General features: G+C 41.7%; 1 protein-coding gene across 3 annotated transcripts in view; it reads left to right on the top strand.

Annotated features, from left to right (window-relative positions):
• ANO3 (anoctamin 3) overlaps positions 1-26,863 on the top strand; it is a 233,229-nt gene that overhangs the window by 130,180 nt on the left and 76,186 nt on the right. For all 3 annotated transcript variants that reach the window (XM_035117599.3, XM_060275243.2, XM_088668117.1), the window contains exons 2-4: positions 4,246-4,452; positions 4,586-4,657; positions 11,934-12,070. In XM_035117599.3, coding sequence (XP_034973490.2) covers positions 4,246-4,452; positions 4,586-4,657; positions 11,934-12,070 — 416 coding nt within the window. The remainder of the gene's footprint in view (positions 1-4,245; positions 4,453-4,585; positions 4,658-11,933; positions 12,071-26,863) is intronic.

Genomic DNA, 26,863 nt, shown 5'->3' with positions numbered 1-26,863 from the left:
TTCCCCTGAAACACAAGGCAAGTGTTACAGCCCCCCAAAACATGTCTGTTCTCTGAAAGGTGGAAACTCATTCAGTCTCTAAATTTCATCATGTTTTCATCTGCAGCTTGTTTCATTTGCAGCTTGTTTCTTGCTATAATTACGGAATTCAGATCCTAGGTATAACAGAAGCAAGAATATATAAAGACAAACTAGTTATCTCTGTGTTGTTGTTTTCACCAGCACAATGTTTTTGCTTTGAAGTGTTAATTACTTCATAAACTAGAAAGCCTGCAGGTCTGTACTCTGGATACTTAAAAATTTAATTGAAAATGCACCTTGTTCAGTACACACACACACACACACCATTCTTTAATACTTACAAATGTCCTTCCAAATGTCTTCAATGTGCAATGCCAAAATTCAGCACCCCTCTGCCTCTCTCACACCATTCTGAACCATAATTGCAGCATCCCCAGCAGCACCCCTGAAGTTCCATGCCCAGTGCAACCAAACTGCTTGTGCTCCCCTAAATCTGCCTCTTCCTGAACAAACTATCTACTCATAGAACCTTCACCTTGGTGGAATCTACACACATATAAAAAAACACCGTGAAAATGCTTTTTAAAAGTTTTGGAAAGTATATAGAATTTGCCATAGCTCACATTTGTATATTGTACTTTACAATGCACTTAAAATGTTTATTATTATTATTATTATTATTATTATTATTATTATTATTATTATTATTATTTTATACCCTGCCCATCTGAGTGAGTTTCCCCAGCCACTCTGGGCGGCTTCCAACAGAATATTAAAATACAATAATCTATTAAACATTAAAAGCCTCCCTAAACAGGGCTGCCTTCAGATGTCTTCTAAAAGTCTGGTAGTTGTTTTTCTCTTTGACATCTGGTGGGAGGGTGTTCCACAGGGCGGGCACCACTACCGAGAAGGCCCTCTGCCTGGTTCCCTGTAACTTGGCTTCTTGTAGTGAGGGAACCACCAGAAGGCCCTTGGCACTGGACCTCAGTGTCCGGGCAGAATGATGGGGGTGGAGACGCTCCTTCAGGTATACTGCAGCTGTGTAGCTGAGTTTCAGTTATTAGCCCATTATCCAGCCAATTACGGCTGCTAGGCAGTGATCCAAGACTTCCACCGCTTCATCTGTATTAGATTAAAAAGAAAGGGAGAGCAGGGTGTATTCCGCATACTGATGGAGCCTCACCCCATATCCCTAGATGACCTCTCCCTGTTGTTTCTTGTAAATGTTAATAATAATAATAATTCAGGAGCCTATAGCATAGATGCCAAAGGGACAAGTATAGCACTTCCTTTTGAAATTAGCTCTCCAGAACCATCATATCATTGTGTGTCCAACTCCTATCCCAGAGAACCTATGTGGAAGAATATCATGGTCAGTGGTATTGAAAGCTGGTAAGAGAACCCAGAAACTTAGCAGAATTGTACTTCCCCACATCCTAAGGCCTGCCATCTTCCTGCCAGGATGCAAAAAAACAAACAAACAAACAAAACAGAGGATGGCTACCAGTTTACACTCTTTATATGAGATGCAGGGGATTGGGAAATACTGACACATTGGGGTTCTTATTCCAAGCAAATATTGCAGATGGTATTAAAAACCTACGTGATTTAACTAAGATTCTTAGATGAAGAACCCACTGACATATTAATATATTCTGATTACTTTGATGAAGAATGAAGTCTCAATTTCAGCTTGCCATTATCATTAAGCAGCTTATTTCTTTGCTTTTTTGGGGGGGGGAGGAATGGACAGTCCCAGAGGACATCAGGAATCACAAGACAGAGAAACCAGTAGGAGAACACTTCAATCTCCCAGGACATTCTATACAAGATCTCAAAGTAGCAGTCTTATTACAAAAGAATTTCATAAATAAACTGGAAAGAGAAGTTGCTGAATTGCAACTTATTGCCAAACTTAAAACCATGGAGAGACCTGGTCTGAATAGAGACTTTGGATTCTTATCTCATTATACATGATAGAGCTATTTTTAGCCATCTCACCCCTTGCTTATTCCTGTAAGACCAATTGCAGTCGTTAACAGTCGTCAACAGGTTTACCACGCCTATCAGCCAATCACCCATTCCCACCACCCTTCTGAGTAATACCCCTCCCCACCCTCTCATTATATATAAAGAACTGGTGACTTCTGTTTCAGTGTATCTGAAGAAGTGTGCATGCATACGAAAGCTCATACTAATAACAAACTTAGTTGGTCTCTAAGGAGCTACTGGAAGGATTTTTATTTTATTTTATGTCCAGTGAAGGTTAACAAAATCAAAGATTTGTCTCAGTGACCAATGGACACAATGTCCCTGTCCCTTTGGCTTCCAGAACCCATGACAGAAATAGCACAATATGGGGGTAGCACCACATATGCTTGCTTTTGGCATCAACACATGGGCTCTGACCTTGATCAAGAACTCTATAGTGTTCATCTGCAGCAGTGTCCCCACAGGATCAGAATGATTAGATTGTTAATCTTCTCTGATACATACACAATATGGTGCTGAAATTTTAGTACCGGTAATCAAATGGAATTCTGGGCCAGGAGACTAAATATTTAAAGAATCAATACTGGTCAGTCTATTTTCTAGGAAGATGTCTGTATCTGTTCACTCATAATACTTTTATCATGCCATTCCCTAAAACGATTGCTACTTATGCTGGCAACTTGTGTGGAAATATGATTTTAGTGTTTCAGGAAATAAATTACCATTAACTGGGGTGGCACAAAGCCATCTGACAATTTGGTTAGATTTGTTTGGTTAGATTTGTAATCCATTCTGGCTTGTATTTTATAAAGCTGTGTTTATAGAGTAAATGCAATAGCCACAAATCACCTGACGCTCTTCTACTTTGATAAACTCAACTAAAGAATCCTTGACAGATGGTCATCCAATCTCTGACTCTATGTGAATTAGGAGAAGTTTTGAAGGTGTTGGACCAGGGTCTGGAGACTGATAAGACAGAGATGGGGGGGGGAGTTTGTGTGTCCAGAATTTAGGGTGCTAGAAAGGCTGGTACTTGCCTTGAAAGAACAGGTATGTAGCTACTTGATTCAATGTATCATTGGAGGCCCAGCTGCAAAGGAGTACTTATGCACAACTTTTGACAGGTTCAGCCCTCTAGGTGGAGTGCTAGGTTGCTTGTTAAGGAACAGAATCTCTTGCCGTGACTACCCCATTCCTTTATAATACAATTGCAGAGTGTGTGTCCTTGTTGGATCAAGGGCTTCACTTAAGTAGCCCTGTGTCCTGCTGTGCCTTGATCAACTCCTTTGAGTAGTTACAGTATGTGTATTACTTGCAGTGCCTTTGAGTAGTTCTTCTGCATATTTATCACACTGATCTGAGCATTACAGCTTTGTGGGGTGGGTATCTGAGTTTGGATTCATGATCAAGTGGGGGCCAGAACACATTTGATACTTGAAGTGCAGTAGGTTTATAGCAGCCTTCAAAATTGCTGTTATTCATGGCAGAACTGTAATGTTACTTTAAATTTTTGTCATGTTTTAAGCTCTGATGTATGGCTGCCCTGGGCATCTTTCAGAGGAAGAGCAGAATGAAAACCATTATAATCATCAAAGGTTGTGCATACATAGGTTTTACAATTTCACTCATCAATTAGTATTTTCACTTGGATTTCTAAATATGCCTAGTTCTGTTGTTGCATCTTCGGAGTTGCTTCTACAACAGAGGCGTAGCTTGGGAAGTATTACTTGCATGCCTGTAAGCAATTATCAGTTCTAAAACATATTATGATGTACCCAGTGGCAGTATTGTCATAACTGAAAGTTGATATGTTTGCATAAGTAAGGGCATAATGAAACCTCCCCACTCCATATACCACTGACCTCTACACCTTCTCCAATTCTGTTTGTCAAGTTGCACGCCAACTCTCAAAAACAGGGGTCAGGCAGGCCTCTTAAGCGGGTAGGAGGTGTTGAAGAAAATCAAGCTCCCTGCTTTATGTTAGCAGAAATTGGGTGCAAGCCACTAAGTGTAAAAATTCTCTTTATTTTGAAAGTAACCAGTAGCCCACATGTTTACTGTCTCTGTTTGTGCTATTAAAAGATTCCAACACATTGGCAGATTTTTTTACATAAAACTGTCAGCATTATTGCTGTAAAAATGACTTTTGCAGTGCAGGTTCAAATTCCCTTCCAGTAGTTGACAGAAATTGACTGATATTTCCTTAACGGTTCCCATCTTTTGTTTCAGGCATGAACACTAGCAAGAGCGAGACTGTCAAAGAGCCCCCATTGAAGCCGTCCCGGAGATCCTTGCCATGCCTTGCTCAGAGCCAGACACACCCACACAGCCTCAGCAAGCATTCATCATTCCTGCAGCCAAATCGAGTGCAGCCTCAACCTCAGCTAGGGAGTGCGGGGACATCAACTGCTACCGTCGATGTAGTGTCAGAACGAGGTGAGCTCTGGCACACTGAGGCCACTGGCATTCTTTCACATCTGCGATACATTCTGAACGTAGCCAACAAAAGGAACGGGGCTGTGTGATATAAACAGTGACCTGAATGTAAAATGTTTATTATGCCTTTCAGCTAAAGTGATGGAAACCTTGGAAAACAATTTACTCAAATTATCTAATACAGAATACAGTGATCCGTTCATAGGTGAGTTTGTCCTGCTCAGTTATATTCTATTGTGATTGTTCAAAATAAACCCCCTTTTCCTTCCACTTTAAACAACCTAGAGCTTAAATGTGAAATTATTAACTTCATTTTATTAAGATTCATTTTTATTAAGATTCATTATTAAGATTCATTTTAAAGCAGCAGTTGAAATTCCTGTGTGTTGGACTTTAATTCTTCTCTGGTAATGCAACTAGGTAGGCCAGGGGTAGGGGGACCTCTAGAGCACAGGCCAAGCGAGTTGACCCATGAGGCTGTTTTCCCCCAACCAAATTCACGTCCATAAACCCATTAGCTGATGCCATTCATGACATCATCTGATGATTACAAGGATGGAGTTAAATCCTGCATTGGCTGTGCATGCCAGTTCCCAACAGAAAACTGCAGTGCACAGCCAATCTGAGCAGGATTTAACCATCACTCACCAGCTGATGAGTGTAGCTTAGATCTTTCTGAATTCTGCAGGATTCCAAGTAAACCTATTCCTGATTCAGTAAAGTGATTCTGGGCAAATCTGTATGGTAGGGGTGGGGAACCTTTTTGGACCCATGGAGCAGATGTATATTGGGATCTGCCTCTTGGGGGAAATTTGACATGTGAGTGGGGCTCCCCACCTGTCAATCATGTGATGACATCTGATGAGTGCGGAAGTGGGATTAAACCTTCTTTTTTTTTAGATTTAAAAAATAAGCTTTATTTCTTTTCTTAAAAACATAACAAATTCATAAACCATAAACAATTATAAACAATTATAAACCTTCTGTTGGCTGTTTGTGTCTGCTCCCAGCAGAGATCAGTAGTATGTAACCAAGCTGAGCAGAATTTAAGCCCCTCTCATCAGCTGATGAGTGGGGGTTAAATCTGGCTGAGTTTGGCAAGATTCCATGCAACCCCCTTTCAGATTCAGGAGCAAGTTTGCACCACAATCACCTGCTAAAATGGAGGGTCCCCTCCTTCATTTTAGAAGATGCACACATTTTGATGTGATGTGATCTCTCACATTTAAGTTAAGAACAGAAAATGTGAAGGTTGGATCAACAAATTTAATCCATTGTGTGTAATTCTGTCCTAAGCATACAGACGACTCCCCACTTATGTGTGGGTTATATTCCAGGGGCCCGTGCACATAAGTGAAATTACATAAAATTGGGATTACCCTCAGACACCCTTTAAACACCATCCTTGCTGCTCTCTCTTCAATCCATACCAAAAATGCTGTATCTAATAATATCCATAACTAGAATTGAAGCTCTGGGACTGGCAGGAAGCTGGAGGATGCAGAGGAAAGTGATTGCTTGCTGCTGTGATACCCCACATATCAGCTGTTAGGCGGGGAGGCTGAGTAGTACAAAGGCCTGCTGTGTCTCTTTGGGGCTTCCTGTGCCCTCATTGATGTCCTCTTCAGGCTCAGGGTAGCGTTCCCTCATGAGCCTCAAAGTCTGTCCAGCGCTCTCTTGCTATTTCTGGGTATGAATTGAATCATTTAATTATTTCCCGGTGCTGCGCATATACCTGGTCATGAATGAGTAGAACATGGATCAGTGGGAGGGTGCCTGTACTTAACAATTGCAGCTTCAGACTTTGTATAGAGGTATTTTTGTTTTTAAACTGTAGCCTCTGATCCACAATGTTTCCACTATCACAAGACCTATTAAATGGGGCTGGTTCTTCTTGTGAAACCCTCTGGCCACGAAGGTGTTGCATGAAAAAGTCAGGACGACACAACTGCAGTCACTCTTGGAATGCTGACGGGGCTTACATAACCCCTGTGATTAATGACTTTCATTTCTTCAGTGATCTACTACGAACTGCCCCAGGAGAATATTAAAAGATGGATCTGAATTAAGTGTGTGAGATAAATATTTAATCATGAAGCTTCAAGGAAGGACAAATAAAAGGGGAAACAGTACAGCTCTGTACAAAAGAAGGCAAGGAAGCACGCCACTGCATTAGTGCAAAAGGCCAAATTCCAGCTGAACTTCGAGCCAACAATACAATAAGATGTAATTGCCATGTTTAGAATGACAAGGTGCTCTGAATGAGTGTGGATAATAACCTTGTCTCATGGTTTGGATGTGTATGGGCAAAAAAATGCTGATGATAATCTGATGGGTGGAGAATCCTATTGCAGGGAAGCAGTGGCTAAAGATTCAGTTCTGGAACGATATAGTTCATCATTGATAAAATGATTCAGATTTGGCCTGAAGAATCTGTAATCCAGCAAGGCGAATGCAGCTTTCCAGCCACCTATCATAGCCAACAAGATACTTGGGGATCCACACACCCAATTTTTGCAATGCAGACTGGGGGCATATGGCAAGCTGCAGGCATATCTGGTGGTCTGCAGTTGATTTGACTCACAGGTTGCAAAGGCATAATTATGTGCTGCACTAAAAGAATGTGCTACTTGTAAAATTTTCTTTCCTGGTTTGCACATTATGAGACAAAGTTTAAAGCTTCTGTGGTTTGTAATGAAAAGGAGCTTCCCATTATGTCTCATACAGAAACGGTGGTTTGTTCAAGCCACGGTATATTATAGCAGGTTACATTGGGCTACCCTTGATGGTCTGTAAACTGCAGCTATGCAGGGGGGAGGAGAAACTGGCAAAGTCACCACCCCACTTCTTTCATTAGGAGGTTTCACCAGATTTCAGTCTCTTTGCAACTGGAAGGAGACTTTCTGTTCATGGAATAGACAGTCTGGATCCAGACTTCTGTTTTGAATGTGGTTACTTTCCATTATACAAGTGCTGAAATTTATATATATATCAGAAGTTTCACAGAGAAGTTTTATTTACAAAGACATAAAGCATATTTCCTCTTTAATAAGAGAAAACACTGTTTACTTTTAGACACACAATGGAAACACTCCCAACACATCAATCAGTTTGTGGAGTAATCTGTAGAGTCAGCATATTGAGTAACCTACATGCCACCTTGAGATTTCAAATAAACTGCAAAAAAAAAAAAAAGCTTAGTAAAACTGTGTTTAAAATGTTTACCATGTGCATAGGAGGCACTAAACAAGCTTTTCTTGGGGGAATGGTTGTGCATAGATAAAATCTGTGAAGAATCTGTGCTTTGGTTTTTAAAGATGACACAGCTGAAATCATCAAAGGAAGTTAAGTAATTAAAGGAAATCAATGTTTGCTTTACTATTTGAGGTTCAGAATCCGTGTGAACTACTTTTAGTGGATCTCTTTTCTTTTTAAGTTTTAAGAGATAGTAATCTTTGCATCCCAGGCAGTAATGCTTTTTTGGTACAGTGGTACCTCGGTTTATGAACACAATTGGTTCCGGAAGTCTGTTCATAAACTGAAGCGTTCATAAACTGAAGCAAACTTTCCCATTGAAAGTAATGGAAAGTGGATTAATCCGTTCCAGACGGTCCACGGAGTAACCGTTCATAAACTGAAGTGAACTTTCCCATTGAAAGTAATGGAAAGTGGATTAATCCGTTCCAGACGGGTCCGCGAAGTACTTAAACTGAAGCGTTCATAAACTGAAACATGGGTGTAATTGGTTCCGGAAGTCTGTTCATAAACTGAAGCGTTCATAAACTGAAGCGAACTTTCCCATTAAAAGTAATGGAAAGTGAATTAATCCGTTCCAGATGGGTCCGCGGCGTTCATAAACCGAAAATTCATAAACCGAGGTGTTCATAAACCGAGGTTCCACTGTATATGCTATAATTTAATTTTCAAATTCCTTTTTTGTTGGCTCCAGGATCACTGAAATCGTGCAAATGTAACTGCTCCATAGCTGAGAGTTCAAAAATGTGCTGTGGATTTGAATACTCCCTTCTCCACTCCCAGTGAATTCTACCATGCCTTCCACAAATTGTTATAACTACAGCATTATATGTGCAATACATCAGCATTAAGAATATTTACCAGGCCTGTAATTAGATAATTAGATTTTGTAACCAGGATTTAAAACGGATATGAATCCCGCAGTTATTACAAACCAGGGAAAATTAGGTGAGAGTATGTATGTGAGGCCATTCTAATCAAGTTGGGAGTTTGTTATATCTACATTAGCCAACAAAATAGGAATGCTAGTTTCCTGATGAGATTATCAGTTCTGCTATTTCTAGCACATAAATTGTCTGAAAATGAGTAAATAAGAATCAGTGAGATTCATCCATGAATATGAGTTTAATGCACACCAGAAACTTCTACAATTAGAATCTGAGAACTTCCTTGCCACTGTAATATCCTAGGTTGTAAAATATGTTCCTTTACTAGGTTCAGGGACTCCCATCTCTTTGGCACAGAGATCATTAGTGCTATTTTTAGGATTCTGAAGTTGCCAGCATCTGTGTCACATGCATATTAATAGCCTGCCATGTTCTCTTGCATGCCGGCCAGTGAGTTTGAATTTGGGTGCTCAAAAAAAAACCCCAAAAAACCCCAACCAACCTGTCTTCTTCAATATTTCACCTTGGTCATGAAATATTACTTACGTACTAAGTTAAACTAAATTATAGATGATGATAGTGCATCTTTTGGATGGAGTGAAGTGTTGTGTGTGGTCATCTAAGACACAATTAATTCATGAAAGAGTAATTGAAATAAGGGCCTCAGTGGAAATCAAATTACTTTTCCATACAGCAAAGATGCAGAAGGTGTAAAAAATAATGGCTACTGCTGCCCTCACCCCGCCATCCACCACAAAGAATTGTGCCGATCTTGTATTTTTACGATGATGTTCCAGTACTTGGAATCAATACATTATTTTGCTAGGATAACGATGAAACTAGCCTAGTGAAAAATTCCATTCTGCCGTTGGAATTCTATGTGAATTAAGAAATCATTCCAGGGTGTCTTCTTACAAGACTGGCTTAATGAATGGTCTGAAGATGAAAGTTACATGATTCGCAAATCTACTCCCAAATAATGTGTGTGTTTGTATATGCACAAGGCAGCTTGTAAAGGCAGCTTTCATCTCTGCAGCTTAATCATCACATTTATTAGTCATAAAAAGAAAATTCAAAGCTTGCTAAGGGTGAGGGGGGGGATTTCAAATAATCTCTATTTAAGAGTGGAATAAGGGTTTCACTTGCCTAAAGATTACATGGTAGTTCAACTGCTTTACAAAACAAGGGCCTAAGAAATATTGGCGTGGATTCAGAGTTCCTAATCGTATGATACTGGGAAAAGAGGAGATGGGAAATTTTGTGACCCACGGAAAGCTGCTGTTGGGATCTGGGGCATTGTCTGAAAACATACTCTTCAAAATCAATAGGGCTTGGTCGTCAATCTCTCTCTCTCTCTCTCTCTTTCCCTCCCCCACCCTCCGATCTTAAGTTTAGTTTGCTCCAGTTCTACTTCAGTTTATGTACAATTTTTCTGCATGGAAAAGTATATGCATTATCTGTGCATTTCTGTCAGTCCTTTCTTCTTCTTCTTCTTCTTCTTCTTCTTCTTCTTCTTCTTCTTCTTCTTCTTCTTCTTCTTCTTCTTCTTCTTCTTCTTCTTTTACAAGTAATTTCCACAGAATAATGCATTTCTGTATATGCACAAACATCCAGGCTGTGTACAAGTATCTCAAAACTTATACCTTTTAACTTGAGCGCATTCAGCTTTATGTGGTTGGCAGCAATTGTTTTTTTAAAAAAATTAAGGTGGCAAAAAGGGAGCAGGCACCTGGGGGGGACTCTTTGGCCTTTTAAAAGGTGAGGGTTTTTGGGGGGGGGTTATTGGGTTGTTTTTGTTTTGATTATGTATTTTGTGGTTTTATATTTTGATTTTATTCTGCAAACCATCCGAAGACCTCAAGATATAGGGTGGTATATAAATTCAAATAATAATAATAATAATAATAATAATAATAATAATAATAATAATATCACTCACCATTAGACCGAATGTATTTTTACTATGCACAGTTTTGGCTTTATGCACTATCCCCAGAATGTAACCCACTGTATACACTTTCCCTTCATATATGCTTTTTTGTACACAAATTTTGGTTGGAGATCTGCACCGCAAAATTCAGAGAACTGCAAAATTTGAAAGAGCTGCGTTTAAATCTGCATATTGCTCTAGGGAGTGCAAATTAAGTGCGTAGCGAATAAATTTCACCCCATCCCTACTTGTTTCTGAGTAATGCTTCTTTTGCACATGTTAGATCTGGTTCTGGAGAGCTTAGATTTGGCTAGATCATACCTATCATGTTTTCAAACTATTTTTGAATTGACAAAATCATGATTTTAAAGCAAAAATTTGATTTTTTCGCTTCTGCCTTTTGCATATTTACTCAGATGTATAAATGTTGAGTTCAGTGGGATTCAGTCATGTGCATGCCATAACAGCCTAAATTGTCTCCCAAATATTTTGTTATGGAGAAAACTGGGAAACTATCATCCCAGTCACCAAATTTGAAATCAGAGCTGGATGAATTGCAAAATGCCATAAGGGAAGATTGCACCCCCATTTTTACCACAATGTATTATTCTCTGCATAAGTGCTATTAAAAATAATAGTATCTTGTAGTGCTCATCAGAAGAAATGTTAATACTGTAGTAAAACAAACAAAAAAACCTTAAGAAATCCTGTATGAGATATTTTTAGTTTAGTATACATTATTGTAAGCATTGGCAGGCAAAGCACTGCAATAATAGCGAACAAAAAGTGTTGACCTTGCTTTTAGAAAGTGTTTGTAGTACTCTCCCAAAAAATCAATGTTTGGCTTTGCTCAATGTCTATTACTTTTGTGGCCTGCAAGCACTGTGCTTTGCTGAGAAAGCAAAGCAAAAAACAAAGCAGCTCCTTAAAATTTCTATAGCTATTGAAGATGCTCCCCCATTCTTGGCTTCATTTGATGGCCAGAACACCTGAGAATTATTAATCTCTGAGTGGAGAATGGAATGTGAATTCTCCAGTTGTTCAGCAGCATTCAGCAGGGATGGCAAACAGGGTGGTGTTATGTCCCAGTTTGAGCATTTTCTGAGAGAGCAAGGGGTTAGGCATGGGTGCTCAGTGCAGTGCTAGTATGGCAGCAGAGCCAATCCGATGCTCCTGTTTCCCACCCCTTCCCCTTCTGAAAACTTTTCAGGACTTAGCAAAGAAAAAAAATGCTTATGGTAAATTTTAGATTTTTCATTACAAATAAGGCACTAGAAGGTGATGGGAACATGTGACAGATAACTGAAAGGTGGATCATTGTGGGAATTGTTCTTGTACCTTTGCTAGAATGTCTCCATAGTCATATCAAATGAGTCCATCTGTTTTTGGTATTTTTTCCCCCCTCTCAGACATAGGAAGAGAAAAAGACACATATACAGATGATTCAGAACATGGGAATTATGATTCTCGTACAGATCAGTCTCTGCTTATTAAAAATACGCCTACGAGACAGAAACCAGAGACTCGGACTAAGTCATCATTGAAGGTAATGAATTATAGGATACGGTTCTTGCAATGTATTGTTATTTCTGCTATCGGGGTGGTTCACTTTTAAACATGCATTAGGTAGGTCCATTACAGACAAACAGATCGACCACTGTAATGTAAATACTAGAGCTATGAGGATGATAAAGTCTAAGAGAAATCTTCCAGGTATGAAATGTCAGAATAGATTAAATTAAAGAGCTAGGATTAGTCCATGTGATGTTGTCATGTTCTCACCGGTGCAATAACTGTTTGTTTAGTGTCTTCTCAGTTTAAGATTTTCAGGGCTATTTAATGAAAGGACAGATAGACAGAATGGACAAGGATTTTACTTGGTACAGGTAATCTTAATTTGTTTAGTCAGTGACCCATGGACAGGAGATGTGATGGTTTGTACATCACACATATATGAGTCAATTTTGAGGTTACATAGTTTCCTGGTTTGGAAGTAACGTGATCTGCTTACCTAAGGCAACCAATTCTTCACCAAACCTGTAATATCAATCTGACATAAAATCCATTCTGTTAATAAAAGGACCTCTAAGATAATGGATCATCTGTATTGTAACAAATAAAATATGACAAGCTGATATTAAGCACAAGTCCCTAAATGATAACATGCATGGCTGTAGCAATGGATTTTTCCATTTTCAAATGTCTTCAGTTTATGTATGCAAAGGTTGCATGGGGGAAAGTGAGTTCATGTCTGTCGGAAGGTTTATGGTGCATTTAGAACAGGCATCCCCAAACTGCGGCCCTCCAGATGTTTTGGCCTACAACTCCCATGATCCCTAGCTAACAGGACCAGTGGTCAGGGATGATGGGAATTGTAGTCCAAAACATCTGGAGGGCCGAAGTTTGGGGATGCCTGATTTAGAACCATATGTCAGTGGTTTCCATTTGAGGACTGTCAAATTTGAAAGTGTAGTAGGTTATTATGCTGAAGTGAAGAAAGAAAGTGTGTGAGTGGAACATCCAAATTTCATATGCCTGAAAAACTAGGGAAGGAATTCAGTGTCAAGCTCTTCTGATTATTCTGTCAGCACAAGTATTTATGCTTTCCAGATGGACGGGGGCAGACAAAGACTTTCTGGGGCCTGAGGCGGCACTGGGTTGCATGCACCCGGGGGCGGGACATCGCCCATGCAGCACGCATGCACGGCGTTGCCACGCATGACACATGCATCATATGTGCACAACGCATGCGCAGAAAGTGCACAATGCATGCACCGTATGCAGGGGCTCCACACAAACCTCAGTGCCATATGGGGATGCTGCTGCCCAAGATCCTCCACTCACGGCTGCAGCGGCTTCATCCCCACAGCGGCTGCATCCCCGTACAGCGCTGGGGATGTTTTCCAGCGGCTCCGCTGCGTAGCGGGGCCTCTCTGCGATGGTGGTCGCGCCGTGGCAGCAGCGGCCATCGATGTTGGAGGTGGGGAGGGGGCACTGCCCCCCTGAGTGGAGCCTGGGGTGCCCCGCCCCTATCACCCCCCCTGCTACACCCCTGCAGATGGAGCCCCCTTTCCCCCTCTGCATGCTGTTCTTGGGATTCTTCTGAGCCTACAGAACAGATTTGAGGGAGGAGGAAAGCCCCATTTTGCTAGTAGGAGCCCTGCTCTCAGCTGCTGGACCTGGCTTGTCGGATGGTGAGAGGCTCAGCATGTGCTGAGCTATCAGGAGGAAGGGGATAGCTGTGGATGGTGAGAGGACTGAAGTCTCTCCTCTTACCCTCTCTATCCTGTTTCCCTCCTTGCCATGAATAATGGTCCCTTACTTCTTGGACCTCATCAGAGTGTGGGCAGGTATTTGATTGGCTGCAGGACGGTGGGACACATTGCCAACTGCGAAGTTCTCCAGTACAGGGTTAAACTACTTGTGTCTGTGTGGATATTCTCCCTGAGGCTGATTTTTACTCAAAAGCATGATGCTGTAACCTGCAGCAAAAGTATGCTCAAGGGGTGGTGCACATCTCCTTCCCTTTTGGCCCTTTTATTAATTCAAAATTCATCTTCTGAGTAAGAAAAAGAAACATTTTTTTCTCTTACCCTATGAAGCAAAATGTGGCTTGAAAGTGGTGGCTTTGCTAACAATAATGACTTAAGCAGATTCTTCCTCTCTTCACCTGACCCTCCAATGAAGATGCTGTGGGTCATTTTTTGGAAGTTTGCTACTATGGCCTAACCCTAACCCATTGCCTCAGATCTGAATAAGAAAAAAAAGGCATGATAACGTCAGGTTTGAGATAGAATGGTTATTATAGAAATCAAACAATTGTGACCATATGTAATTTATCCACTTCTAATGCATTTAAAAACCAATCTATAGACCTGTAACTTTCTGCGTCTTTGGCAGGACGCTATCCTTTCTTTAAAATTAATAGTACATGGTGCTTTGTTTAAGCTTGTAATATCTCAGTTAATTTTTAAGTGAAATATTCTAAATTAAATTTATATATTTGTCAGAAAAAGAAATCCCGTAAGGAAAACATATACGTGATTAATTGTCGTGTTTAGTTTGTGTCACAAACAGAGGGCAGTTCGTTGTAATCTGTGAGCTTTCTTGACAGACCTTTCAGATGCTTCATTGCAGTTGTAAACCTCTGCTGAAAGGTTGTAACTCCTGCAGCTTGGATTCTTTCAGATGAAAAGTTTCGTGAGCTCTGAGCGGTGTCTGCATGCTAATGCAAACTATTTAGTTGCTGCCCTCAACAGCGGTGGCCAATTTTCTGTAAAGGGCAGATACCTGGGATTCATTATTCATTGCTAAGTTATTTACCAGTCCTTCCCTTGGGGCCAAATGATGAAGTTCTTAATCCCTTTCATATTGACTTCCGCAGGAAACTTTTCAGCCAGTGCTGCAAGCTCAGGGCATTAAAGCTTTTCAAACCTCTTACCAAAAAGATTGGTATAATTTAAGTTAAAGCACTGTAATACTGTGTAAGGGTTTCGAGTATAATATCCATGAAAATTGTAAGGGCAGCCAATGAGATAAAGTAGCATGACTCCTACATGTTACCTCAAGGAAGCAATGTTGATGCTGCGGTTTTCTGCAGTATTCATAGATGGGAAAGTAGCATGTATTTCATTGCTTGTTCCGTGAGTTTCTTTGGATCATTAATTGCCCTCACTCCGTAATCATCCAGTCATCCCCAAGTACCTGCTCCCTGCTGGACATGGTCCCTTCAAAGTCTCCATCAGTTGTACTACCCAACCCTGGGTTCTAGTTATTCACTTCTGTTCATTCACCAAAGGATTCTGCCACTAGCCATGGCGATCTTCCCTGCCTTTACTGTTAAAAGGATCCACTCTTCTAGCCTTCCATAGTCCTCTATTGTTCAGAAATATAAACTGAACCTGTGTAGACAGGGGTTTGGATTCCATTTCTGAATTTCTTCCTGTGAAATATCTCAAAGCAATTTGACAGTAAAAACATAAACAATTAAAACAATTTATTAAAATCCCACATGTATAAAGCTTTCCATATATGCAAACAAAAATAACTTCAGGTGTGAAAACAATTTTGAATCCAAAATAGGATAAAGGTCTCTCTCCTTTAAAGAATCTTGTTTAAAAAGGATAGTCTCCAATAGGAGACAACCCCTGACAACTCCTGCAGGTGAATCCAGAATTTACTGAAGCAAAAAGTCCTAAATATCAAATGCCAAACACTTGTGATAAACTGCTAAAACTAGAGATTATTTATTGCCAGGAGCAATGTCACAATTCATCATGGCCTATAATGTTTGCAGTTGTCCGATCTTTGACAGATCGCTGCATAATGACTTCTTGGAAGATGTGTTACTGTGTCAGCAGATTGGACTTCGGGTATTATTTTCCATCACAACGAATTGCTGTGTTAGAATCACATGTGGGCATGTCTGTTTTCAATTTATTTAACTCAGAGTAAACGGGTGCTGGTTTTGTAACCTTCGGGTGTGCTAAAGGCACTGGATTAGTATCTCCTAAGAAAAACGCCTGCTGTCCTCTTGTTCAAGTGTGTGAACAAACGTATGGAGTATAACTGGGTTTCTTTTAAAAACGAAGATTTGCTTGACTGAACTGTTATTACCGGCATCATTCTTCTGTGCCATTTTAATAGTGGAATTATGAATTTTATTTTATTGTTATTAAGTCAGGAACCAGAATTACTCTTCAATGGGTGATGAAGGGGAGGATTCCAAACCTGAAGGAAAAAGGCACACAGGGACAGACCCAGAACTGCTGCTATGAGATGAACCTGCAAGGCCCACCCACGGATGTGGCACGGCCACTGCCATTCTCTGACTAAGAGAAACCCCAGGAGGGCCTCAGGCTCCCCAGCTCCATCACATTAGCAGATAAGTGGAGAAGGCTGGTGCCCTTTAATTAGAGTGGCATCTTGCAGTACAGGTACTGCTAACAATCAGGTCACACCTGTTGCTACCGCAAAATATAGTCTCGGTTGCCTCTTGTTCCTTTCTGAAGAAAATTCAGAGCTCTGTGTTCCCATAGGCCTTGCCTAGCATCTAGGCTGCCCCTTGCCTCACCTTGTCTTACCTCCCTATGTGGGCCTTGCCTTACTGCAGGACATATTTCTCCACTGTTAGTAATAATAATAGCCATCATTATTAGAGATGGGCAAGCTCATATTGGATTTACTTGGAAATTATCTGAATATCTCTTCAAAGAATTGGAAAAGCTCAAATATGATTTTTGAGCCAATTGAAGGATTTGGGGGAATGTACCGACTGATTCCTAACAGCCCCCTTTCCCCCTAGCAACTGTCCTCTGAGCCAATCTCTCATCCCTCAAATACTTCTCTTCTTTCACTCAGAAATTTTCATTTGGCAGCCCTGTAAGCTTGCCTAAGGGCTGAAGTAAGATTTTTACTGGGCTTCCAAATCCATCTGACACTCTTAACTACTATACTTCACTGACTCTCAACTGGAGGTTTTTAAGCAGAAGTTGGAGGGTCATCTGTCCTGGATGCTTTAGTTGAGATTCCTGAATTGCAGGGGGTTGGACTAGATGAACCTCAGAGTCCATTCCAACTCTGCAATTCTGTGGTTCCATGAAATCTAAAAGCAGCTTCCCTTGATCAGTTTAGATTTGTTATATTGGCCAAATAGGGTTATGCTGTGCATACTCTGCTTCAGGATTTCAATCCAAAACATACATTGTGATTTAAACACTTTAGAGTATTATATGAAAGGAAATAGTGGGTTGATATTTAAATAATGCGTCCCATCAGCGCAAAGAGTTCTGCTTGTGAATGGAGCTCTCCCCGCCACCTTGCACCTCCTAAATCTGTTCTGGGGTTCCCTCAACACTCTGGAGCAGATTTGAGAAGGGTGCAGGGTACACACAGGGAGAGGGGAAGTTAAAGAGAACGAGTTCAAATTCTTGTGCTGATGGAACATGTTAGTTGAATACCACCTACTATTTCTAAAAGGAAGAGTGAAATACTAAACTTTAACTTTCAGTGGTATATGAAAAGTTGGTAAGAAAAGTTTCTTACCACTATTGAGTTATTCATCTCTTACCTTATTCATCTCTTATTCTCATTCTTTTGAGTCAGACTAAGTAACTTTTCTCCATTAGTCTCCTGAGGCAGGTTCCAATCGTCCATTCTCACTTTGCTCATTCCTGTTGATGTTCAAATTAACTATCGCACTGTGCCTTGAATGCTTTCAACACCCACTGGTTTAAGTGGGATATGAGTCGTCACGTCAGCTAAGTGACTTTAATGCAAAAAATTTCAGCATCTGAAATTGGATAACAGGAAGAAGGAACCAGTTGAGAGGAGAACCACAGGGAGAGGAAAGCCTTTTGATGGAAAACCAATCACCACCAAATGCAATCTGAAAATGTAGCCACAAATGATGTTAATGGCTTGAAATAAAAATATGGGGAGTAGAATCCTGAACCTAAAGTGAAATGGCACGACTTGATGGATGCCACAAGTTTAACTTCATGTGTGCACTTCTCATTTATTTGCCACAGTTGTTAAATAAATCACTCACTTGAACTAATTGGAAAATTGCTTTCCCAAGAGCGATCAATCATAAATTATTGCTGGATGGTTTGTCATAGTTTAGGAAAAAAAACATGTTGTGTGTGTATGTTACAGAAATTTCACCTGAATGAATACTTGAGGGTTAGAATTTGAAGGGGAAATGTAGAGATGGGGCAAGGGAGAAACACTCCTTCCTGGTCCCTACTTAAATATAGTGATGCCTGTATAGTGATGCCTTTATCAATATCCACTGTCAGTATGCCAGTGACCAAGCTGGGATAAAAGAACCTGCTTTCATTAGCTTGCACAGAATTCTATGAGTTTCTGTTCCAGCCTTGCATAGCAGTTAGGTAAACTGTGCATATCTCCCTCATTGATCAACACTTGGCATGAAAGTGTTGTGAATTCTACTCATATTGATCCAGAACAGATTTCAACATCTAGTTAGCAGAGAAAAAATTAAGCATGTTGCAGGATTCCACCCCCCCCCCCAAATAAAACAGACCAGAGACAATATTTCATCCAGCAGAGCTTCACCACTACTGAAGGCAAACGGGCATAATGGTCACAGATCCAATACATTCAGGATTGGCACTGTCCATAAGAAATCCAGTTGCAGCAGACTTAACTTAAACTTATAATAACTTATAATAAGGCTAAAACCTTAACACTAAGCATACTATATACAGAACTCCACACCAGAAGGAAAAAGAGATAGAAAGTGAAGCCCAGGCTCCTTCTGGCCTTATTATTATAATCAGTTTGTGTAGCATTAAAGCATGTGCAGAGTTCAAAGAAGAAGACACACACAAGAGCCTTGACCAGCAAGAGCTGAGAGAGAGAGAGAGAGAGAGAGAGAGAGAGAGAGAGAAGTAGAAGTGGAGTGAAGTCCCTCTCTCAATCCTCCCAGGGTTTTTATTACAGAAAAGAACTTGCGTCATATAATTCAAACAAGCCAATGAAATTTCTACAACACATCCCAGGACAAACCCACAAAGTTCAGTTCATAGGAATACATTGTCCAGAATATTATGCTACAAGCTTGACCTTGACAGAAAGTGATAACAGAACGACTTTAAGCCAGCTGTACTCAACTTCTCTGAAGGAACAACCCAAACATCAGGAACCTTCTGCTTGTTTCTAGAATAGAAACATACATGTCAGATAGAAATTTCCTGCTTGAACCAATTTCTTTCACACAGAGAAGCTTCCGGAACCTTCTTGAATTAATTAGAATAGGAAAGATCTCTACACATCAGATCAATACATTCTGTCACAAGAAATGCAAATGAAAGATCTCTTCGTATGTCCCATCCACATCTACCCCCAAACCACTGTTTGTAGGTAGTAGCCAAAAATAGCAGTGCATGGGCTTCACAACAGAACACTCCTTTTTGCTTGTTGATTCTTCTACAAAAAAAAAATCTTTAAAGACAAAACACAGAAAAGCAAAGGAACAAATTAGAAATGTGGAAGTGTAAATACTTAATAGTTGCCTTAAGAAGAGCATAGGGTAGATTCACGCTTAGGCTAAATGCAGAAGAAGGAATGATGATCCCAGGATCTAGGAAAATACAGCAAGCACCACATGAATTTAGAGAAGAGAGTGGGAGAGCTCAAAGGAGGGGGGGGGAGAGAAGGTGTGCAATTCTGGAGTATTGAGAAGCAGGATGGGGTTTCTTGTGTCCAGGCAGTCACAGACTTGGGTTCTGGAGATATTACAAATGAAAGGGGTGTGCTTTCTAGGCACAAATAAAAAAGACAGTTGTCTTTGACAAGATAAAGACAGAATGTGAGTATTTTATCCATGTCTGTCCACTTGTGTTTATGTCTATGAACAAAGTGGTTTACTACCAGTATTTTTACTTCTACTTATGGATATAATGCTAGACTTTATAGAGCAGCTAGCTGGCCAAAAAAGCAGTCTAGTGTTTTGTTGTTGGTGTTGTTTTTTATTAAAAAAAACCTGATATCATGTTATTATATCATGTGAATAGAAGCAAAATTGTTTCATTTGTGCTTCAAAGACTCCTACGTTTTGCTTTTGGAAAGTCAAACCAGTGTAGGAACAGATCATGTCCTGAACCCTGTTGTTAATCAGTTTGCTTTCAGAGCTGAATTACTAAGACTAATGCTTCTCTGAGCAGAATAGCTAGAATATGTTCCTTTGTCATAGCCTTGAAATGCAATTATCAGTTGGCATGTACGGTTTTCACTTGCAAATTTCTGTTAATGACATTATCATTGGTTGATGATCTAGCTGAATATGGGACACCAGCTATTCATGTACCGTGTTTCCCCTTTTTTAAGACACCGTCTTATAACTTTTTTTCCTCAAAAAAACACACGGTGGCTTATTTTCAGGGGGTGTCTTTTTTTTTTTAAAAGTGCTGGTACAACTGGGTCCCACTGGCTCAGGACACTCGGTGCTCTCTTCCGCGCACATTATAAACACCACACTCTAGCCTACTGTGCTATCCAGGTTTTACTGTCAACCAGGCTGGCAGCAGCTCTCCAGGATTTCAAACTTGGGGGTACCTGGGGGTTAAACCTGGGATCCTTCTGCATACAGAGCACAGGGTGCTCTGCCACTCTGTTATGGTCTTTTCCATTTTCTGCCTCTTCTATTTTTTCCCTTTCCCCTCCTACCCATCCTGAGTCAAGGGCTTTCCTTCTATGGAGGCTTTTAAGCAGAGGCTGGATGGCCACCTGCCTCGGAGACAGATGTGCACACAGGGGGGGGACTTTGTGAGGTGGATTTAAACCTTGTAGGATGCCGGAGCAGGAGGTACACACGAAGCTGCCCACCGTCATGTCGGTGTAGGTAGGACCGCGTTGGTTACAGTCGAAGCACTTGCGGTTGGGCGGGAGGCTGCTCATCTCCCTCAGCAGCTTCTGGTGCTTCTCCTCCTGCTTCCATGGCTTTGGAGGCGGCCGGGTGTGTGCGCGCGTGGAGGGATAGAGGCTGCTCCCCGGGCTCTCTCACGCCGGCCGGGGAATGAGGAGGGAGGCCGTGACCCGTCCCGCTCCGAGATGCTTGTGAGGGAAGCACGAGGGGGACAAGGCTTGGGCCCATGCCCCTGGCGCGCGCGCGCGGCTGAATGACGAGCCGAAGCGGAACCTTTTCTCTGTGGGGGGGGGAGACGCGCGCGCGCAAACACACACACACTGAGAGAGAGACACGCACAGGGAGAGAAAGAAAGAGACGCACGCGCGCACACACACACACACACACAGAGACGCACGGGGGAGAGAAAGAGACACGCGCGCACACACACACACAGAGAGACGGACGCACGGGGAGAGAAAGAAAGAGACGCGCACAAACACACACACAGAGAGACGCACGGGGGAGAGAGAGAGAGAGACGCGCGCGCACACACACACACACAGAGACGCACGGGGGAGAGAGAGAAAGAGACACGCGCGCACACACACACAGAGAGAGACGGACGCACGGGGAGAGAAAGAAAGAGACGCGCGCGCACACACACACACACACAGAGAGACGCACGGGGGAGAGAGAGAAAGAGACGCGCGCACACACACACACACACAGAGAGACGGACGCACGGGGAGAGAAAGAAAGAGACGCGCGCGCACACACACACACACAGAGACGGATGCACGGGGAGAGAAAGAAAGAGACGCACACAAACACACACAGAGAGAGAGAGACGCACGGGGGAGAGAGAGAGAGACGCGCGCACACACAGAGAGAGAGAGAGAGATGGACGCACAGGGAGAGAAAGAAAGAGACGCGCGCACACACAGAGAGCGTGCGGCTGCAGCGCTCACGAAGCAGCGCTGCACTTAGGGGAAGATGGCCAGGGAGGGGGGCTGCGGGGTCAAGGCAACGCGTGAAAGGGAGGGATGGCGAGGAAGAAGTGGGGAGTGAACTGATCGGGGCTTTAACATGCCCGCATGCGCAAAAGGGAGGCTCGGAATGTGGAGATCGGTTCTGGCTGCTTCTCTTAAAGTGCCGCAAGTAACGAGCCTCTCTCTCTTTCCTCCTGCCGCTCGTGCCCTTGGTGCTCCGTGCGGCGCTGCTTCACGCTTTGTCAGCGCTGCAGCCGCCACCGCTTCCGGGCACCGACCCAACCCCGCAGGCTTCCTCCTCCTGCCGCGGCCGGCATTGCAGGAGCTGGGTCCTTCTGGCTGGTGCTCCGTGCGGCACTGCTGCACGCTTTATTGGCACTAAAGCAGCCACTGCCGCTTCCGGGCACTGACCCGACCCGGCAGGCTTCCTCCTCCTGTCGCGGCCGGCATGCTGGGTCCTGCTAGCTGGTGCGGAAGTATGGCTTATTTTCGGGGTATGTCTTATAGCTCTCAAATGGTTAAAAACCCTGCCATGGCTTACTTTCTGACTACGTATTAAAAAAGGGGAAACACGGTATTTATCACTTGTTATTTAATCAGGACTTTTGCAATTTTTATTTAAACAACCAGGCAATTTTTAAAATGTGCAGGTTTTTAAAAGGTCTGATTTCAGAGCCATCGATAAACATGTACACTGGTAAATCACCAGGGACCCTCATCACCAGATTTGAACCTCAGCAATTAAAATATTTTCTAAAATAAATGTGTGGGCTGGTTATGCACTCTGTTCCTGTTTCGCCAACCAGACCCACTTCCATACTGGCTGAAGTAGCATCTTCAGTTCCTCCTATGGAAAGAGGTTGAACTGCCAAAGAGAGCTGCTTTCATAAGCCTGACAAAGGAGGAGGACAGAGGTGAGATGGCAAGAAGGAAGGGGATTTAGCCTACTATGAGGACAGGGACTAAATTCAGAGCCATGATGGGCTGGAGATTCCCCAATCCTTCTTTAAGTGGCCTGATTTTCAGAGTATCTGAATTTAGCCATCCTAGTGATACTCCATCTTTCTTCAGATGCCCAAATCTGGTTTTTGAAGTTTAGCTTTAACATGATAGACTTCTCATGTAAAAAAGCACAGAAACAAAATAATTCCCTCGCTATAACTAACCAGTGGCCATCTAGTTTAGCACTACAACTGTGGCCAGAGCCTGGGTTGATGTTGGGGCACTCACTGTTGGATAGACGTGTCCAGTCTCAAAGAGGGAATGTCTGGTTTCTCCCTCTTTCCATTTATCTATTTATGTTTTCCCATCCAAATTGACTCCTCCTCCAACCCAGAAAGAAATAATTGGCACACTCTGAATGCAGAATGCTGACCCAAAGGTTCTTCTCCAACACATGTGCCTGAACCATTCTATCATCCCTATTGGTTCCTTTCTATGAAAGTGGCAAGAAGTCAAGATAAGCTCATAATAACCAAAATAAGGAGCTTGAAACTTGCAAAACTCTCCTGCCACATCTGTTTATAGGGTGCTATAACCTGTGCACTACTATACCCTATCATGCTATTCCAACCCCACAAAGCTGCCACCATCTTCTACTAACAATTATCTTTAGCTGGGCTCTTTCATTTAGGACTTTGGTTTTATTCTGTACATGGGGAGAACACTTTGTTTGTATCTCAGCTAGTGTGGTCCTAGAAATGAGACTACCCAGCCTGAGAAAGGTTGCTTTCCCCATAGTTCTTCCCTTTTCAACTTTCCTTCAAACCAGAGTGAGCACAGAGTATCCTAAGAACAACATGCTCACCAGTTAAAAGTGCTTGACAATTTTCTCTCTCTCTCTCTCTCTCTCTCTCTCTCTCTCTCTCTCTCTCTCTCTCTCTCTCTCTCTCTTTGTGTGTGGATATTTTATAGCTATTGCTTAAATGATCAGTAGATCAAACTGCTTTAATAATTGATTCAAAAGCATATTAAAGTACATTAGTAGCAAATTACTTTCAGAATGGTTAGTAAGAACCCTATTAAAATAAAACAGATCTTGTTGAAGCAAATGACTATGCTAATGGTTTTAAGGTACCGTGGGCAAGTTATAAATCGCCGTGTAACTATGAAGCTGATACAAGGTTTTAAACAGCATTGTGGAAAATGAAATGTTCAGTGTTTCAGGGAAGGATAACAAAATCTATGCAGAAATGCTTTGAGCCTCGTGGTTCTTTAAATACAGTATTGGTGCTGATGATGAGTGAATATTGCGTTTAGAGTTCGGTCACGCAGGGTTCTTCTTTTTGTCAAAGCAAAACTCCTACACAAACCACTGGGAACGTTGCCTCAGTGTGGACTATTGAATCAAGCTCCTTTCTGTTTCTGATATTAAGTAATGTGTGAGTGATTATCAAGGTGGTGAATCAAGCCTACCAGAGGAAAGCCTGGGGGCATGATGACTTAAGATAATAATGGGTTGTCTTTGGACACTCATTGTATAATAGAACTATGTGCTCAAATCTAAGAAACCTCCGAGGGGTTCTTTTTATGAATCCCGCTGGAGCAATTTCACATTACCAAGAAGGTTGAGACAGCAACAGTTCTATAAAGTTGTGGCAGTGAGAGGCTCTCTCCAGCATTCTGAAATCTTTGGCTTTATGAAGGCTACAGAGAAGCAGCTACATGGAAAAGGCTACCTTGACGAAGACCTTCTACCTTCAAATGCTGCTCTCTCACTTTCAAGCATGGACAAAAAGGTAACATACATCATTTAGTGTTTCTGTTTTAGGGCAAGATAATTCCTAGTTTAAGGGAAATGTAGTATCTGAGCTGCTGCTTGTTTCGCAGCTGAGTATCTTCTCTGTTGAATACAATTTGCATCTCTGTTTAAACGTCTGATCAAAAACAACTCTGAAATATGGTCTTAAGGAACTGTATTATCACTGGCAATTGAAGGGTCAGTGTAACTACAATCTCGCTCCTTTAAAATCCCTGTGGGTGTCCTCATTGACTTCAGAAAAACTGAAGGACTGCAACCTATGTAATTTGAGAAATGACTTCCTGGTTTGCTAGCACAGAGGTGTTTTGCATGCTTTGCTGGCTTTTTGTTTTTCTCATTGCCTGCCCAAGATTATGCAAAGTTTGTTCATTATGCATTGAGTCATCATTTTTTGTTTGCAATTCATTTTTAGGCATCCTCAGGGTCAAATAGTTTTCTAGTACAAGAGAAGCGGTTAACATTACAAGTGACCAGGCAAAGCTCAGCTGTATTACGGAGAGGGTAGTGTCTGAAGCAAGGAGTAATGTGGTAACTAAAGTAAAGATGGTGAAGTTTTTACATATGCTGGAAGTCACTCAGAGTGGCTGGGGCAACCCAGTCAAATGGGAGGGGTACAAATAATAGAATTGTTGTTGTTGTTTGTTCATTTGATCAAATGAGTCAGGTTTTCAATCATGTTTCCTGCTCTGCATTTTATAAAGCTGTCTGGATATTTATTATAAAAGAAATGTTTCTCTGTGGGAGATTAGAATCTTACACTCAGGTCCAGTGAACTTGGTAACAGGTGTGAACCTGGGGGGTGACCCTCTATTCAATCCACAGTTCAAGCATATTTTGGACTTCATCTACAGTTTATCATATGCTGAAAATCTAGCCTGGAAAATGTGCATTGATTTATATATAATGGTGAGTCTTAACAAGTAGACAGATGGTTCCATCTTGTCGCTTCTAGTTGTTTTGTCTTACAAAGAGGTCAATGTCATATGCTAAAACAGCATCCAACACTTGACAAAGTATAGTGCCACCACATAACTATGTTCCACTTGCTACGTGTGGTACTCAAGACCTCTGTGCTTTTTGCTTATTGTAAGAATTTTCCAGCATAGCTTCACACTAATACTACTAGCATGAGGCATTATCCTATTTCCAAGGTAACAAGCTTTACTGAAGCAAAGTCAATTGTGAATTAACTGTGAATTCGAGATTTACAGCTGAAAATGCCTGTTCTTTTGGAAGCAATTTAAGATAACAGCAGAGAGCATTGTAATTTGATGCCACAAAAGAGGTGAAAGGGAAAGAAAGGCAGAGATAAAGTTATCATCAGCTGGCTAGCTGCATGGTATTTTATTATAGGACTTTAAGTAAAACATATATCACCCCATTGAATCCAGTGTTTTCAAATGTTCCGCAGAAGATGAGCTTTACAATTACTTGATGAACTTTAAAGTTACTCATACAGAGACAGCCACTGTGGTGCTGTGCCGATGATGATAGGCTAAAACTCCCATTCAATACCAGACAGCATGGGCAATGATCAGGGATGATGGGAGTTGTACTCCATCAACATATGTCAGCCACCATGTTGCCAATAGTCTGGATATTAGAATTTAAAATACTAGCCTGGAGGTGGCTCCTGTACCTTCAATAGATGTGCAACAGCTGTGACAATTTCAGCAGGAGATCTCTTTTCTCTCTTTCTCAAAAGGATAAATTCGGAACATTTGGTAGACCCAAGCCCCAAGTGCTAACTTGTATCTGCAGCTTTTGGAAGCAGCCCAATCTGTTTCAGAGCCTGTTTAGTTATTCATGACAGAATTAGATTCTGGGGGGAAGAGCATGGTTTCCCCAGAAACACTTGGGTGCAGGAGATGTCACTTTCCACCAAGGACCTCTTCAGGATTCTTGGGCAGTAGCGCGCTTCCTTCACCTCCCACAGATTTTGGAGATTCAGTGTCTTCTCTCTGGGAGAGAAAGCACTCTCCGTTGACATGCATGGGGAAAGAGAGGTGAAAATGTCACACATACATCATTACATTGACAGGGGTGGGCTTCTGCTCAGTGGATTTGGGGAGATACAGTAGATTCAAATGAAAAACAGTTTTTAGTCCCTCACCACACTGTGATTGGGGATTGTTTACCCTGGGAAAATAATTCACTGTGAATAAAAGCTAGACCTGTCCATCAAGACAAAAAACAACAACAAACTCCCTCATCTAT

The sequence above is a fragment of the Zootoca vivipara genome, chromosome 1 (genome assembly GCF_965207765.1).
Source record: "Zootoca vivipara chromosome 1, rZooViv2.hap1.1, whole genome shotgun sequence".
Taxonomy (NCBI): Eukaryota; Metazoa; Chordata; class Lepidosauria; order Squamata; family Lacertidae; genus Zootoca; species Zootoca vivipara.
The sequence above is the reverse complement of the archived record's forward strand: the minus strand, read 5'-3'. Positions and strand labels throughout refer to the sequence as shown.